The 18,387-nt window shown below is 26.0% G+C and overlaps 1 protein-coding gene and 1 long non-coding RNA gene across 2 annotated transcripts in view; one reads left to right on the top strand and one right to left on the bottom strand.

Moving 5' to 3' along the window:
• Positions 1-415: 415 nt before the first annotated feature.
• LOC107437253 (germ cell-less) overlaps positions 416-18,387 on the bottom strand; it is a 35,285-nt gene continuing 17,313 nt past the window's right edge. The window contains exons 12-15 of the mRNA XM_043046977.2: positions 16,285-16,346; positions 11,257-11,455; positions 9,153-9,289; positions 416-4,149 (exon numbers count right to left, since the gene is read on the bottom strand). Of these exons, the coding sequence (XP_042902911.1) occupies positions 9,158-9,289; positions 11,257-11,455; positions 16,285-16,346 (393 nt within the window). The 3' untranslated portion in view covers positions 416-4,149; positions 9,153-9,157. The remainder of the gene's footprint in view (positions 4,150-9,152; positions 9,290-11,256; positions 11,456-16,284; positions 16,347-18,387) is intronic.
• Positions 13,808-17,260, top strand: LOC110282541 (uncharacterized). Its single transcript, XR_002376682.3, has 3 exons — positions 13,808-13,890; positions 14,753-14,837; positions 16,976-17,260. It is a non-coding gene; the product is annotated as an uncharacterized lncRNA (long non-coding RNA).

Genomic DNA, 18,387 nt, shown 5'->3' with positions numbered 1-18,387 from the left:
TATATATATATTTATATATATATATATATATATAAACACACTTCAAGATAATATTTTTTTTAAAAAATAGCATAAAAGGCTTAATTTTTTAGTTAATGCAATTTGAAATTATCTAAAGAGGTTTATTATTATAGGTACATAAATATTATCAAATGTAAGGAATTAACTGAATCATTGATGCTTTATGAAAAAGTTTGAAATATTCGGGCTTTATTCAATTATCTTTTTCACACAAATGGGTCAATTCCTTAAAACAAGAGTTCCCAAAACTTTTAAATATTTGAACATATATTCTCTGAATTTATTATAAACTAATATATTACTTTGATTACGAATTAGGTTTAATATAATAAATATAATCCAAATAATGTGTACACACAAATATAATTTTATAAAAAAAATTATTTCTAGCAAGAACATTGTAAAAGCTTTTATTGCAATCCATAGTCACAAAGTCAGTGAATTCCAAACTTTGCGTTTAAGAGAATAATAAAAACTAATTTTTCAATTTGAAAAACAAATACCATAAATAATATTAAAAAAAATGCACTTATGCTCAAATCACAAAACGCATTTAGAGAATTAGCGTGTTAATACAACAAAAATGTTACAACAATATTTTCAAATAGCATAGAAACAGAGGAAATTGACATACTATTCACAGAATTATGTTCAGTAACAAGACACTGTGTTGTGTATTATAAATAAATTTTATAACAATATTTTGACATAGAATTTGGGACACAATAAATGCCACACAATTATTGAGATATTTTTCATTTATGCCATAAAGTGTGGCCACTTAAAAACTTTTATAAAATCCAATTCAAAATTAACAATGCATTAAATATTTTATAAATTATTTTATTTCTGCCGAGAAAAGTAACTATGTACAAGTATCATAAAATGCTGATCATTTTAATATTTTATTTGTACAATTTGTTGGCTAACACAAAAATATTACTCTTAATCTGTGATATATATATATAAATATAGAAAAGTTTTTTTTATTTCAACTGAAAAATAATTTTTGACAACATTCAGGAAAAAAATGAAAGCAACTTTGGTAGAATAAATTGCACTTTTATAACAATATATAGTGCAAAAACTTCAAATTACAAATTTACTTAAAAAAAAATAATATAAATACAAAATGATTACAACATAATTATTCTCTTAATAAAGAAATTATGTTAAATAATAAATTTAAAAAAAAAAAATGTAGATACTTCTAAAAATACAAAATAATCAAAATCAGCACTAAATTACGTTATGATTATTTAATAACATTTAAATCAACTCTCAGTTAAATATGGAATTATAAATAACAATTATTTTAAATACGTTTAGGCAACAAACTTATTATAAAGAAATCTTTTAAAATTTAAATAAACATCATTCACTAAGATAGCTATATTAAGATATTGCATTACAAACTGTATGTTCTCTTTCTCTCTCTTTATTTTATTATCATTATTATTTTTTTTATATTTTAATATTAATAAGGATACTAGTTTTGCTATAAGTACACATAAATATATATAAAAAAAATCGACTTTAAAACCTTTTACTGTATTACAATAAAAATACAAGTTTATTAATTTTTTTAAACAAAAAAATGCGTTTGAAACTCCTAAAAATATTTACCAATCTTATAAATTTGATAGGATATTTTTTTGGTACCATATTATAACAAATTCAAAACAATTGTTTTTTAATTCTTTTAACAACAAAAAAAGGATTTTGAAGAACTCAAAAATAATTAGTATTTAAAAATTGTGTATGTGCAAGTAATATGACTTTTATAACTGAACTAATGATAACTGGACTGATATAGAAAGAACAAAAAAAGTGAGTCAATAAATAACTATAGAAATTTTAACATACATAAATTACGCTTAATAAAACAATCTTATAAACATTTAAAGTTTTCAGAAAAATATTTAATGCTTGTTATCTATGTAATATTTCAATTTAGAAATAAATAACAAGATCTTGCTCCCTGGTATAAGCATTAATTAATCACTGCTTAAAAGGTAATACATTCCAGCGTTCAGCAAACTTAATAAATAGTTTAGTTATTTGCCCTGTGGCAAAATTTTTTAGGGCTATCTGCAATAAAACTCTTTAGCTCTAATATTTTTCTGCAAGATACTTTTAATAATAACTAACATATATGTTAATTATTTAGAATAACAAAACCGCTGTGTTCAGAAAAGAAAAAAAACTATATATACATATATATATTCTTTTTAATTGAACATGTAATAATTTTTTATTTTAATATTATGGGTGATATTGACGCGTTGTGTTGGCGGGGGGCACACAAGTTATTTCCTTCTTCGCATTTTGTAAATAATAATCTCACTAAAAAAATAATAATAATCATTAAATTCGTAGCAATAATTGCCGAAAAGGAGATCGACGGCGAAATTACGCGAATCGAACTCCTCAAATGCGTGCTTCGCTTCGAGATTAGATTGTCGTAATAAATAATATTGTATAAAAAATATCGGATTCAAAAACTATTTAGAAATCGCTAGCAATAACGGCCAAAAATTCAATAGAATTATTGCCTTAAAAGTAAATATTCAAATGCATGATTAGAATTTTTCATATTTGTTTGAAATATATCGGTATATTTAAAATCCTCGTAAAAATAAATATCAATAACTGCCGAAAATACAATCAAAACATTACATAGATTTACGATTTGATCGGCGTAAACTGAGCACATCAAAAAGTGAATATCTTAATGCACGATTCCAATATTATGTGCAAATTTCGAATGAAAAGAATTTTTTTTCTTCTACTTTTCGAAAAAAAATCTTTCTGTAAGAACTTAGTAGCTTTCTGCGACAATGTCGCCGTGGTTCTGTCATGGAGGTTATTTGAAGAAAAAAAATTTCCTTAAACACTGGGGATGAGAGTTTAATTTATAGTCCAAGAGTGAATATCTTCCAAAAATGTGAGAATGTGCAAACAAAATATTTATTTTTAAACAACCAAAAGTTCCTTAAAACCTTAGTTTTTTTTTTATTTATTTAAAAAAAAGAATTGCTTTAGTTAAGCTGAAATTTTAATAAGAATTTTATTCTGTGTAAAAGCTATTAGATAGTTAAAACAAAAATTTTCTTAATGACACTTGTTAGAAATTAATCCTTCATAGAAAAGGTTCACTTTTGTACGATAAATATGCTAACATATCAAAAAAATTTTAAATTTTAAACAAATTACAACAAAAAAATACGCTTATACATCTTTCAAATATATTTAAAAAATTCTGTTTAAAGTAGTGAATTATTGTTGCAATAGATATCATTAAGCAATTACAAATCACAGTCTGGATAATGGCAAGAGAACAATTCCCGTATTTCAGAAGCATGTACTTCAGTTGAATAAATTTGAGTTCTAATTATTTTATTAAAAATAAGTTTTTGTGTTATTAACACTTTTACCAGATTTTAGAGACTTTCAGAAATTTATAATTTTTATAAAAATGTAAAACTGGCTGCTACATTGCGTTACGTCCCTAACACCCAGTTTTAAAATTACTATAAATTATCAAAGTTACTAAATAAAATTTAGAATAAGTGTAAGTGTAAAGCAACACCAAAATTATTTTCACTAAAATTATCAGAACTGCTCAATTTTTTCTCTTCTTTTTAACTGTTTGCTTTATGCTCTCAAGTCTTAAAATATGAAATCATTAATTGGTGGAAATGCCCAAATTTAAATAGATTCTATTAAGTATAAGTAAATTAAACTGAAAAATGGTATAAAACATGCATGTTGCTATTTTTATATTAGTATTCAAAGCAAAAGAATATGGTTTCATAGTTTGAACAATCAAGCTCTAAATGAAAATAATCCTACAAATGGAATGACATTAAACAATATCTCTCCCAAAATAAAAGCTGAAAGAAGCCTGAAAGACAATATTTTAATACATTTTCATGGAAATAAGAAAAAAATTATTAAACAATATTTATTTATTTGGAAGCACCAGTAAATGCAGTTTCCATCAAAACACTCTGCAGGTACTTGAATAACACACATGGAAGTACTACACACAGTAGTTGAAATGATGCTGATATATTACAAATGAGATTCACGTTTTAAGAATTTGGCAGCAGTAATCAGTGTTTTCTGGAATGAAAAAGTAATCAGTAAGGCCCGGATTTTGATGACATTTGCATTTTTTTGCATTTTTGGACATTTATTGTCTTTTAGAGCATTTTTTTAGATTTATAGGGCATTTTTCTTTAAATTTTGGGGCGTATTTTGCATTTTAATGCATTTTTTAAAGTTTTTGGTTAATTTTTTCCAATTTTTATTATTTTGTATCAATTTTCATTATTACACTGGCTTCCAAACAATGAAGAAAAGCTATAGGATATTAACGGGTGAAGCAAAATCTTTTCAAATTGAAGAAGAATTGTCAGTAAGTGAGACCGTCTTTTTCAAGTACACACCTATAACATCAGTAGACGTTGAAAGAAGCTTCTGCAGGAATGAAAATTTACTTTCAGACAAGAGACGCTCGTTTACATTTCAAATTATCAAAAAACATTTAATAATCCAATGTAATTCTGATATTTAGTAATATTATGAGATGGAAGTTGTTATATCCATTAAAGTTTCTATACAAAATAAAAATATTTTGGTGTCAATATATTTTCCTTTTTTTGTTATTTTAGGATATAAAACATATTTTTCAAACTTTAATGAACGTAGAACAAGTATTGCATTGCTTTATATTTTTTAAATGACTCATAATAATTTTAAAGAGCAAAACATTTTTTTAATTCAATATTTTTACTTTATTTAAGGCATTTTTTGCGCAATTTTTGCATTTTTAAGGGCATTTTTTGCCCTTTTTAAGGGCATTTTTTGCACTTTTTAAGGGCATTAGTTGAGATTTTTTAGGTCATCAAAATCCGGGCTCTAGTAATCAGCATTTAAAGCAAATAAATAAAAAAAAAATAAAGATAGTAAATAAATTTCTTGTAACAGAATTTGAAAATATACTGAAAAATAAGCATCAGTGTTGCAGTGCTAACAACGTTTTTATTGCAACGAAAGTAACTGCATCGTGAAAGTGGAATCGAAAGATAGTTTTTGTCAAAAATGATGAAATCATCACAAGTTATTAAAGTTTTATTTCTTTCAGTTTCTTTACTTTTATTTTTCGTGTAGCCTCTATAATTCCCACCTAATTTACCGTACAAAAAATTCTAAATATTTTTATTTCTATATTTCTTTTTCTTTCTTAAAAATTAATTTAAAATAATAAGAGCTTACAGATTAGTGAACTATTTATTAATAGAACTAATGCATTGAATGGACAGTTACAGTCAATTTTTAAAAAAAATCTTAATGGATTCAGAATCCCTCAAAACTACCAGAAAACATTTCATTACTTTTCTAAGAGCACTAATTATTTAGCTATTCTTAAGGAAAAAACACTTTCGTGCTAGTCTGAAACGGGAAGTCGCATAATTATTCATGAATTGACGTCACCCGTGCCCATCTGCCGTTCGTTTATAGTCACTGTGGTGAGAAAGCCATTGCGTTCTTGGTTTCGTTTGAATTTTCGTAATTAAATCCAACTATTTAAGATGGTAAATAACTATGTGAGAACGAAGATATGTATAATAAATTGTGCTCTAATTTATAATTAAAATGTGGGCTTAATACAACGTATTTTTATAATATTTTAAATTTCAATGGTATACACTATAACATTGGTAATAGTTGACGAAATTTTCTAGTTCATTAAAAAAGGTGTTAGCATGAATTATGGATGTCTGATATAACTTATAAAAATGATGCCTTACAAATACAAAATAAATTTGTTCTTTCATTTTTTTTAACCGTGTCAATCTTAATTTAAAAATATATTTCAAATTCCTTTGGAAGATTTATTCTCATTTTAAGTGAAAAAAAATGTTGAATAAATTTTTTATAAAGAATAGTTTTAACTTTTAAAAATATAGGAAAGCTTAAGTTATTAATTTTGTTTATGTATTTATTCTAGTTTGAATTTAATGCAGGGAATTATCTTCAGCATTGCAGCAGTCTTTTGGAAAAAATTATGATCATTGTGATTTTGGAAAAAGAAAAAAATAATAAATTAAAAGAAAAAAAAGAAATTAATTTATTCCAGTTGATTTAATTCACATTATTTTAATTAACATTAATCTATGTTTTAAGAGTATTTAAATAAAGAATATGCATTTATTTAGTTCTGCAAAACAGAAACAAGAATTAAATTGTATAAATATATATATAAAAAAAAATTCGATATAGCAAAATTCCTATTTACTCAAAGAATAAAAATGTTGAGGACGATATCAAAATTAGAATTTCTTTTAATTTTGGAGAATTTTTTTTAATTCTTTAGCTTTAATGAAACAAAAACGTCTAGCTTAATGATATTCTCTGAAATTATGTGGCTAATTAAATTTCATTAAGTGAAATTTTAAGAATAAGATTGTAACGGTGATTATGATGATGGACAGATATGTTTCAATGAAGTAGATTCGTGAAAGTGCTGCTTCATTTTCAGCACCGAATGATTAATTTGAGATTTTTTTCACCTATTTAAATTAAATTTCTTTTGATTAAAATGTATAATGCATTAATTTTACTATTTTAGAATTCTTCTTCACAAACACTCACAAATAGTTTGCAGAAATACGGAGAAAAGTTATCAATAACCATACTTTGTAGATACTATATTGCAAAAAGAGGAATTAAATTTTATAAATTTAAAAATAAAAATAATTTCCAACTATAACTAAATTCCTATTTATTCAGAATTTGTGTATTTAAATATTTAATACATAGTGAAAGAATTAAAAATAAGCTGCATTAGTAAATATTTACTTTAAAAAAAATAAAAATAACTCTAGTAAAAGGAAGGAAAAAAAATCGAAATTTTATTACTGGTATATTTAAAATTAGCACATATAACAATGATGGATCGTTGTTTTTCATTAGACTAGATTTATGAAAACACGGATTTTTTAATGCAATACCGGATAATAAAATCATCCACCCTATATTTATTCTATCTCCGACTGATTTTAATTAAGTAATTAGGCTATAATTGAGCATTGTTTTAACTTAAAAAATAAGTAGAATAAAATAATATTTTCTGAGAACTTTAACACCACTGATTTCATCCAAAAATAAATTTTGAAAAGCTGAATAACTATGTGAAAAGCTGAATAACTATTTTAGCGATAAAGTTTGACGATTTCAAAATCATTTTTTCATTTTGCCCACACTGTCAATTAAATTAATTTTGTCAAATTTAATTCACAAAACTTTTTTCTAGTAATATACAAAGAATGTTCAGACGATATTAGTGATATCAAAACTAAATAAGCATTGAAATAGCCTTAGCAGATGGAGGCGTCATGTTTTCTTTCAGCACTCGTGACGTCATAACCAATCAGGGATAGCATAATTAACCAATCAGGAATTGTTTTTGATTGTATAACCAGTGTTTTCATCTCAGAAAAAAAATGGGTGAGAATTTCTCACCCTTTCTCAAAAACAGGGTCAGATTTCAAAAAGTTAAGTGAGATTTCAAAAATTAAAAAAAAAAAAAAACACAGAGAGACTTGAAAAAAAAAATTTCTTTAATTATAATGCATTTTTAACATCTTCTAATTTTTAAAGCATTGAATATTTTTGCTGCATCATCATATGGAAAATGTTCTACATTTACTTTTTCATCAGCTATTCTCATTAGGTTGCTCAAATACGTATTTGTTTCGTTTTGATCGTTTCTACTCACATTTGTTTCATTTTCATTTGTCCGTTTCGGAGTAGAAGATATTGGCTTTACAAGGTATTTGTCCATCTTACATTAACGAGCAAAAAATTTGAACGTCTTACATGAAGAAACCTTACCTACGGTAAACACGTGGTTGCAGAGAAATGCGTTCTGAAAGAGGTTCCGTGGTTCGGAAGGATGGTGTTCTGTTGTTCTTAAAGGTTCTGAACAATACTGGTAAATAGGGAAGCTAGATAATGGGGCAGATGTTGAAAATAATAAAAGATCCAGGAAGAAAAGTGAAACGGATTTTATTCTAAATGGCGCAAATGAGAAATTTTTTTCAAAATGCGAGAAATTCGCGAATTTTGAAATTGGTTTATAGAATGCGCGAATTTCTCGCGGTAATCATTTTTTAATGCGAGAATATAAAAAAATATGCGAGATTCTCGCGTTCTCGCGCTGTAGTGAAAACACTGATAACTTACAGAGGCCTTTTGGAGCAATGTAAGTGTTTAATACGTAAATAAATAAACGCTTGAGGAAAACACAGTTAAATATTCAGTTTCAGGATAGAATTCCCAATAAGTTAGGATTGAAAATAAAAAAAATAAAGGATGCTGTAATTGTCCATAGCGACACTTTTAAAAACTTTCATACTAAGCTATTTTTTCCCTCCTTATCAACCAATATACACATCTATTACATGGAAATAAAATTTTATAACCACAGTTTAAAAATATTAATGCAGGGTGTGCGTGTTAATAGATGGCTGATTTTTGATTCGATTAAATGTCTTTTAATCTAGCGCAATTACTTTTTCACTTAAGACGTTTGCCAGACAGCCTTCAATTTGTTAGTATTACAAACAGATTGTACTAAAACTTTTTGCTTCAATAAAAAAAGTTAGGATTACAAAGTAAAAATTAAAATGTTTGACAAGTTAATAATAAAATTCCATGAAACCTAAAGCCCTGTGTTTCAAAAGTTTGCTTTATAAAAATCTTACATATCTCAATCCCAATATTGAAAAATATATTATGTTGCATTACTATTCACATATTAAGCACTTTTAAAAAAAAAAGCATATTGACGATTATTATTTAAATGAGATTTAGTTGGTCAAGTATTTTAATGTAAATGTGATTCATTAGATTTCTGCGTTATAAAAATCTCCTGTATATAAATCACAATATTTAAAAATGCGTTATGTTGTATTACAATTAATTAAACACTTAAAAAAAAAGCATATTGACAATTATTATGTAAAAGAGATTTAGCTAGTGAGGTACTTTAATTTAAATGAGATTCATTAGATTTTTAAAATTTAACATCTTAAGGGAAAAAAAAGAAACTTTCTTACAGGAATTATTGCACTGAGGATGTTGTTCCCTGAAGTTTATTTTCATTGGCTATATCTGGCGGAGTGGTAACTAGGAAGTTGGCACTGAACAAGATGGGAAACTTCATGTCACACTCAAAAGTCATAACAGATTTTTGCTAAAAACAGTTCATGAGACCACAAATTAATGCGTTAATTAGTATTAAAAAAAAGTTCTTTTAAAAAGATTCAGTGTTCTCCCTAAGCGTTTTTAGAAGGGGCATACACCCTTTCATAACTATAAACACATCACCTTTGCCCTTTGTGAAAAAAATAAATGATAATCTCTTCACACCAATTAAAACCTGGTGTCCTCAATAGATTCACCTAGACACACCGTAGTTTTTTAACTGTTAACCAGAGTTAAGATTTCTTTCAGGAAAAGTATATTTTTCTAACATATTGAAAATAACAGGAAGTAACTAAAATCTAATTCTAATCAGTTCACTTGTTAAGCAAGCTTAATATTTATTTTATTAGCAATATTAGCGCAAATATTTATTTTATTAGCATTATTCTCAACTGGTTAAATTTTTATTAGTTTTTTTGGCAGGGTAGGGGATTATAATGAATTATTAGTTATTTTTAATTTCAGAATTAGTTTTGTTGAATAAATACCTTTTTAATAATAATTACACACTCGTAAAATTATCTCAGTTTATAGTTATTTTTACAATAATATTTATGGTTTCTCTTTTTGGGGAGGGAGGATGTAAATGAATTTTTTAGTTATTTTCAATTTCAGAATTATTTTTTTAAATAAGTACCTTTTATTTAAAAATGCACCTTTAACTGTTCATTTCCTCATACTTTTCAACTTACAGTATAATAAAAAAAAATTTATCAATTAATTATTATTTTTTTCCTTTCAATTAACTTCTTCTGATAAATTTTAATGGGGGTGAGTGCTCTTTTCTATGAGAAAGCACCCTGCCTTTTTCATTCCTAGGGAGAACTCTGAAGATTATTAATAATATTTCAGTGATTTAAGACAAATATAATTAGATAATAATGCAAAACAGAAGAAAAAAATATATATATACTGTATATAAAATACAAGCTATATAATAATACAGGGTTGCCACACAGAAAAAAAGAATGAACAAAATACTAGTTGCTTTTAGTAGCTTAAAGCATGAAAATAGCTGCTTAAATAACACAGTGTTTCTAGGCACCTAAATAATATAAAATAAAAATAATAAATGAAAAATATTATAGTCAGCTTTTTAATAATTTAGGGTTCGGAAAACCAACATGGACATACTGGTGTCCCTTTCAGCGTTAAAGGTAAAAATTTCCTCTCACGGCTCACTTCCAAACAATGATTTTTCAAAGCTTCATTTATTTGCAGTTATTCGGATTTGGAGAAAGAAAAAAAAAAAAACAGTAATTCATTATTGAAATTTCTTTAGAGTATAAAATTAATTATTAATAAATTTTTGAATATGAATTTTAAAGAAAATTCAAACTACTTTTTTTTTTTTATATTTTAGTATAAATATAATTCTGATAATCTAACAGATTTCAGTAACTATAGACTATTTTTTAGAATAAAAAATGTCTAAATGTCTTTCCCATAATTAAAAAAAAGAGGAGAAAAAAATTTTGTAACTCATGAAGATCAATTTATCATATGTATTACTTTTTAATTTTCCAAAGATATTTTTTAAGTGATATTTATTTTATCATACAAAACATTCTTCGCTCAATTCAATGTTATTTAAATAAAAGCAAATCATTATTGTACAAAAATTGATGTTATTTATTATTTATTTAATTAATATTTTAATTGAGTAATGCATGTTTTAATTTTGATTACCTTTAAAACCTAAAACCTGAAGAAAAAAAAAACAATTTTCTGGCCTTGCCAACATTCTGACATTTCTGGTATTTCCACAATATAACATTTAAGGGCAAAATAAAATGCCTAATCTTAGAATAAAACAATAAAGAGCTTAATGGGGCAAATTCCTTTCATATCGATATATTTCTTGTTGGAAAAGTTGTAAATTTAATATTTTGCGAACAAAATGAAATCCTAATAGAGAAAAAAAAACTGCTAGAGACATAAAAGTAAAGAACTCACTTTTCCAAATTCCAACATAACACTTTTAAGTCCAGTTTTTTGTTTGCGGTAAACTTTACCATTCTTGTCAAGAGAATAAACACCAATACTATACATAATGTGTCGTTTTTTGTCTTTATACATGAGTTCTATTAGTGTTCGATATTCATAATTGTGCCTTAAGTTTGAAGCCTCCTGCACTCTGGATAATGAAACGGTTCTAAATGTGAAAAAAAGGCACATTCAATGATGATGATGCTTCAGTTAAACAATTCTTATTTTACAATAAGTTAAAAGGTTACAATAAGAAAAATGTTCAACATGGATAATTATTATTATTTTATCCAATTAAACACTTCAAAAATATCAAAAAAAGTGAATAACAGTCAACAGGTTTTGAGTGCTTTAAAAATAGGCACTCATTTTCAAGACTTGCCAAATGTGAATGATAAGAAATAAAAGTTATTAAAATAATATTATTCATTATTGATATGAATGTTGATTCGACATTAGTTCCTCAACACCACCTCTTCATAGAGCATGAAAATGCACTTTACCTTAATTTGCAACACTCGCCCACTGTGCTTTTTTTCTCGGTTATCGAGGTTTTTCTAGTTTTCTTTCTCATCTTTATTTTTCCATTGGCAAACTTTACGTTTTAATTTTTCAAATCACTTTTAGTTTCTTCTGATTCACATCTGGCGAGTCTTGAAAATGAGCTTTTATTTTCGAATTGCTTACATTTTCGAATTGCTTTTATTTTCGAATCGCTTGAAAATGTACTATTATTTACTTTTAATACATTTTCGAAGCAAATAAAGCTTTTTAATCAGGTAATATCTTACCACTTCAGTTTTTTGGGATTATTTATTTAATTATTATGATTATCTTTATTTCACTCTACCAAAAACAATTTTCAATTTTGTCTATACAATATAGTTATCATAACTGTGAGTTATCATAACTTATCATAATAGTTACCATAAATGTATAGTTGTATGTATTATAATTTTGCAGCATCTTTAGATTGTTTTTTTAAATTTCAAATTTTTTTTAACAATCTTTTTTGCTTGTAATCTTTTTACTCTTCTATTTTTTTGTAGATACAATGCCATTTCTTATGACTGAAGAGGGAGAAAAATATAAAGAGTCCTTCTTTGCTCTAAGATTGAGAAATTTAATCAGTCACTCACTGGATTTGACTATAATTGAGCGTGACAATATAATACCTGGTGGTAAGTAAATAGTGTGTAATAAATCAGTTTGTTCAATTCCATTGCTCAAAAATTGTTTAATTCTTACTATTAGTTCACACTCTTCATCTTGTTCAAATTTTCAATCGTTAATAAAATACTTTTTATTCATCCACTCAAGTTCAAATAAAAATTTTTAAAATTTGTAGTGGATGACACTTAATGTTAATACAGTTTTTTCAAACATTAATTCATTCATTAAATTTAATTAATTAATTTTAGTTTATATGAGAGAAAAAATTGTAATTATTTAATAAAAAGTAATTAAAATACAGTTTTTCTTTGTGGACCTAAGTAGGAATTGACTTAAATTTTTTTTTTATATTAATTGTTTTACAGACTAGTGACAGTACCAAGCTTTAAAATAATTTAATCTTCTAAAATAATTTAATCTAAAATAATTTAATCTAATCACCTTCCAAAATAAATAATTATTAGCTCATTATCAAAAGAGATATAATAAAAATCTATAATGTATCACAAGTTACGCAGATTTGTTCCTCTTTACATTATGCACGCAATTTTTTTTTCTTTTAATCGCTTAAGGGCTATTCTCAGATAATACATATTAATTTTAATGTAAAAATTTTTCCTTTTAACTCCTGACTACTAATTCTTAACACATGTTCTAACAATGCAATAATTTAAATAGTTAAATAAAAACGAATAAAAGGATATTGAATATACAAAAAAATAGAAACAATCCTGGTATACAAAATAGATTTCATTAACTTTCCAAGTAAAACTAAGTTTTGCTAATTTTAATTTGTAGTTACCATTAAAATATTAATAAAATAATTAATATATCAAAAACCATTAAAATTGTTAAAAATAAAAATGAAACGATTTTACTTTTAAATCAGCAATCCAGAATATTGCTTTAGAAATAAACGATAAAGCTAAACAATTTTTGTTCAAAAGGAAAATTAAAGAATAATTTATTTAGATATCACATATCTCTATATTTACATATCATTTCACTTAAAATCTTTTAAAATCAGAACTCCCTGAATCAGAGCAAAATAGGTTTATTGAAAAAAATTATGATGAAATTTTCAGTGGGGCTTCTAAAAAGCAAAATTTTCTAAAGAAGAAAAGAAAAGTCATACCCATAGGTTAGATACGCCTTCTTACTAAATTTTCAAGTTTTAAATCAATACCGCTGAGGAGTATCTCCGTGAAATTACAGTACTCCAATGCATTGTGTATTTTTATCAGAAAATAAAATCTATAAATCAGAAACTCTTGTTTTTTTCTTCTTCTTTAAAAGGGCTTTTAAATGTGTTTCAGCATTAACTCTGAATTTTTGTTATTCTATTTGTGATTTGATGACTAGCCTTATTAAATCGCTGATCTCATTGTGATACAAACGGAATTTTCCATATACCTTCTACTCAAACAGGTAATTGCTTTTTAAATTGTTATATTATCCTAAGATGAGAAATTTATTTGTTTTGTTCAAGTTATAAATTCCTTTTATATATCATTTATTTTTTTCTCAATACTATGCTTAATTTCTGTTTTAAATCGGTGTTAATGCTGTTAATTTTTAGAAATTGTTTTGTATGATTAATCATGTACTTTAACATTGTTTATCTCGTTTTTATAAATTTAGTACATAATTTTATACTAAACGTAAAAAAAAGTTGTAAACATCAATTTGTTTACTGTGAAACGAGTAATCAATACACTTTTGTGCAATTGAAAAAACAACATATTTTGTAATAGATTTTGAGAAAAGATACTTGATGATTGTTTTCTTTCTCTTGTCAATGCTAACGATTTTAAAATAGAATTGCATAAAACTGATTAAAAAATATTTGATTTTTGAATATTTTCCAATCAAATTTTTTGAGATTTATTTAAGGAATTTTTTTTTTTCAATTTTTCTTTCCCCACATTTGAATTTTTCCAAGTGTAAATTTTTTCAGTTTATTATTTTTTTAAAAGAAGTTGAAAATAAGAAGATTTTAATGTCTCATTGCTCATACTCCTCCTCTTCACTTGTCCGCAAAAATAAGCAAATGTAAACCCCCACTGCTAAGTGCTAGCATAATACTTGAATGAGCATTAATTGTACTTAATAATGAGAAAACTATCATTTTTTACTTGTAATTTTCCCATTTTGTAATCAAATATATGTTTACTAATTTAAAAATATTCGAATTTTCCTTAAAGAAAAAAAAAAAAGATGTCCCACTACAAGGCCTTGTTAGATAGTGGTTGTTGTTTTTATTTTACTAATGTTACAAATCTTTTTATAGTGGGTTTTTCAAAAGGAAAGTGATTGTGTGCTAACTGAAGGGATGGAAATTGATAAACTTGCTGATGACTATTTTAAAAACTCCTGTAAGTTACATTTTTGCTCTTGCTTTTAAAGTTAGTTTAAATTATTATATCATATTATATCATAATATTTTGCTCTTCAAACTTTCACAAAATACAAAAAACTTTCTTCATATCTTAACTATATTTACAGAATTCACAAAAATTCATAAGAAAAGGAATTTTACTCAAAAAAAAATTTATCGTTGGATTTCATAACTTCAAATACTGTCGATTGATTCAGGTCAATTCCCGAAACTATCAAGATTGCATTTTTGTAGGCTAAAGACTTAAGATCAAAAGTTTTTTCTCTTTCTAATTCCTTTATATATATAATTTTTTAAATTGATACAGAAATATTTCTGACATGTCTACTTAAGTAAGGAATAATAATCTAGATACACAAACTATAATTAGTAGTAAAAATTAATATGCTTTCTTACTTATACTAATAAAAGTGGCTTCTAAAAATTTCACTTCATTTCTTTTTAGGTCATACAAAGATCAAAAACTTTCAGTGAGAGGTTTAAAATACCATTTAGTCAAAAATCATCATCATATTAAACATATAATGCCCTACAATGCATCATAGCCGGCCAGGTGGCCGAGCAGTTAGCGTGCCTGACTGCGAAGCCAATGGCTGATGTTTCGAATCCTGCTTTGGGCATGGATGTTTCTCTCCTTGTGCAGTCATCTGTTGTGTGTGATGTGTGAATGTGGCCCACCCTATGAAAGAGTATTTGTGGCAATGCGGCGTGAATAATGTTGCTCGCCTCCGTGACTTAGGTTCACGGGTGCCCACTGGGTAACGTTAAATTAGCAACGCTTCCGGCATCTTCCAAGGTGAAGAACGAAAGTTCAGAAAATGCCGTTACCGAGAAGAAAAAAAAACAATGCAGCATAATTTTAGGGTATTGAATATTAGAGTGGATAAAAATTTTGTTTTCTTAATTCAGAAAAAATAAAGGAAAATATGAACTAAAACTATTTACACTATTTTAATATTCACTTTTCTCTGAATATTAAAAGAGTATTCTCATAGAATGCGTAACTTTAATGTACAAACCAGGGTAAAATTTTGGATAAGACTGCATTGTGTATCATAAAGTTATGGAAGACATATATTTATTACAAATATTTTTAAAATATTATAAATTTTAAAAAAGTATCATAAATAATTTTTGTTTAGCGTCAGGCACTGAACTTATCATTCTTTGTCATTTAAGTTACCGGAAGTGTAGCTCATTTATCGTGACCCGGTGGTCACCTGTGAAGCAAATTCACGGAGGCGAGCAATGTTACCCTTGACACACGTTCATAGTGTAGGCCACATTCACACATCACACAGAGAGAAACATCCGTGCCCTGAGCAGGATTCAAACCTGCAGCCATTAGCTTTGCAATCAGGCACGCTAACTGCTCGACCATCTGGCTGGCAAAAAATAGAGAAAAAATGCACATGTAATATTACCCTCTACTATAGTTTACAACAAGATCCAATCCATAATTAAATCCAGTCCACCTCCAATTCGTCTAAAAAAGGAAAACATTCCCATGAATAAAGAAATTTTTAAAGATAAAAGGAAAAAGTATGCGTTAAATGAAAAAAATTACAAGCAAAAAATAGTTAAGGTTTTATTATTAAAAATTGAATAAAAATAAATAATGATTTAAAAAAAACACATTTATTTTTAAAATTTGAATGATATGTTTAATTTATAAAGACTGGTCTCACAGTAGACTAGTCTAAAGAAACGATTCCAAGTAAATAACCAAAGTCAAGCGTTGGGTGCTACTGATATCTGTAAAAAACAAATTCGCTGTGTTTTCCCTGAACATATTATACACAATATATTAAAAGGAAACATAATTACTGTGCTCTTGTGCCAGCTATTATTGGGCTAACTATACTAATTTTAATTGAGGGAAAAACTAAGTAGAAAAAAGGAACAGCTGGACATACTTAAATAATGCATTAGTAAATGAAATAGTTTAGTATAACTAAAACACCCCCATGCTTTGAGAGGTCACCATTTTTCAAAAGACGGAAATAAGAAACAAAATTACCATTTTGTCCCTGTATTTTCCCAGTTTGTAAAGAAAAAATAAAAATTTCTCTTCCTGTTATTTCAGTTGATTTTTAAATTCCCTATATTTTACAGGTTTTCCATGTTCTCCCTGTGGAGTGGCAACCCAGAAGCATTACTGGCTATAGTCAGTAAGTGGGTGGGCAACCACATAGATCATCCAGCAAATGGAAGGAGGGTGTGCGATATTGGTCCTCTTTAAACTCTTCTCCCATAAAGTGTTCTAAAGTAGGGCTACCAAAAAAAAAGCAGAACCATCAACTCTGCAGAGCATCAAAAATGTGACAACATGTCTTCTGATGTGCTTTGACCTTTCTAGTAAATTTGTTTATGTTTCTCAATTTCTTACCCATAGAATAATAGGAGAAAAAATATATCTTTTAAAAAATATAAATAAATAATAAAAACTTATAAAAAATTTTAATTGATGGATTTGTACAATACTAAAATGTATGGCATCAATCGCTCCAGCATTGAACTCAAATTAAGTCATTTTGAATGTAATTACTTAAAAAAATTTGCATGTTGTAATAAAAATCGAAATTTTTTAAATTATGACGCATAGCAATAATTGCCACAAAAAAAATAGCTGAAAAATAACTTGGATTTATGATGCACAAACAAAGCCAGATATTTATTTCTACCCGAATATAATAAATTACCCGAAAATATAATAACCCGAATAAAAAAAATTTGCATGTTGTAATAAAAATCAAAATTTTTAAATCATAATTTTAATGCATAGCAATAATTGCCACAAAAAAAATAGCTGGAAAATAACTTGGATTCATGATGCACAAACAAAGCCAGATATTTATTTCTACCCGAATATTTATATGAATATAATACTGGAATGCTTAAAATCATTTTAAATAAATCAAGCTAATTTTAACAATATGAATAATTGATAATATTTGATCCTATTATTTAATATGATTTTTACTAGAATAATTATTAAATAAAATTACAATTGTTTAAGCAAGTGGACCCTGTATGAGGTAATGAACAAGCCAAAAGTCTTTTAATTCTAAAAAGCATAATGATAATATATGATTTAGTTAATGAATAAAAAAATAGTTAACTCTGTTACTGATCACTTAAGAAGTTATGAAAATAACTATCAAACCTACTAATAATTATGATTATAAAAAATTGCAATAAGCCATACAATAATATTGCTTAGCTAATAAAGAAAACAATAGTTAATTTGGCTACTGATCACCTTAAGTAATAAATATATCTATCTCACCTACAATTATTTATGACAATAAAAAGTAAAATAAAAGGTCACATGATAATAAAGATGATTTATAATATTATGACATTGTTAATAAAGAAAAAAATTTTTAAATAGCTAAATCTAGCTAAAATAGCTAAATTCTGATAAATCTAAAAAGCCCAATAGTAAGTCATATAATACAGAATAGTGAAAATATTATAGTTAAATAAATAAGAAAAAAATAATTTGATCAGCGATGCCTTTAAGA

This window comes from Parasteatoda tepidariorum, chromosome 3 (genome assembly GCF_043381705.1).
Source record: "Parasteatoda tepidariorum isolate YZ-2023 chromosome 3, CAS_Ptep_4.0, whole genome shotgun sequence".
Taxonomy (NCBI): domain Eukaryota; kingdom Metazoa; phylum Arthropoda; class Arachnida; order Araneae; family Theridiidae; genus Parasteatoda; species Parasteatoda tepidariorum.
This window is presented reverse-complemented; position numbering and strand designations above follow the sequence as displayed.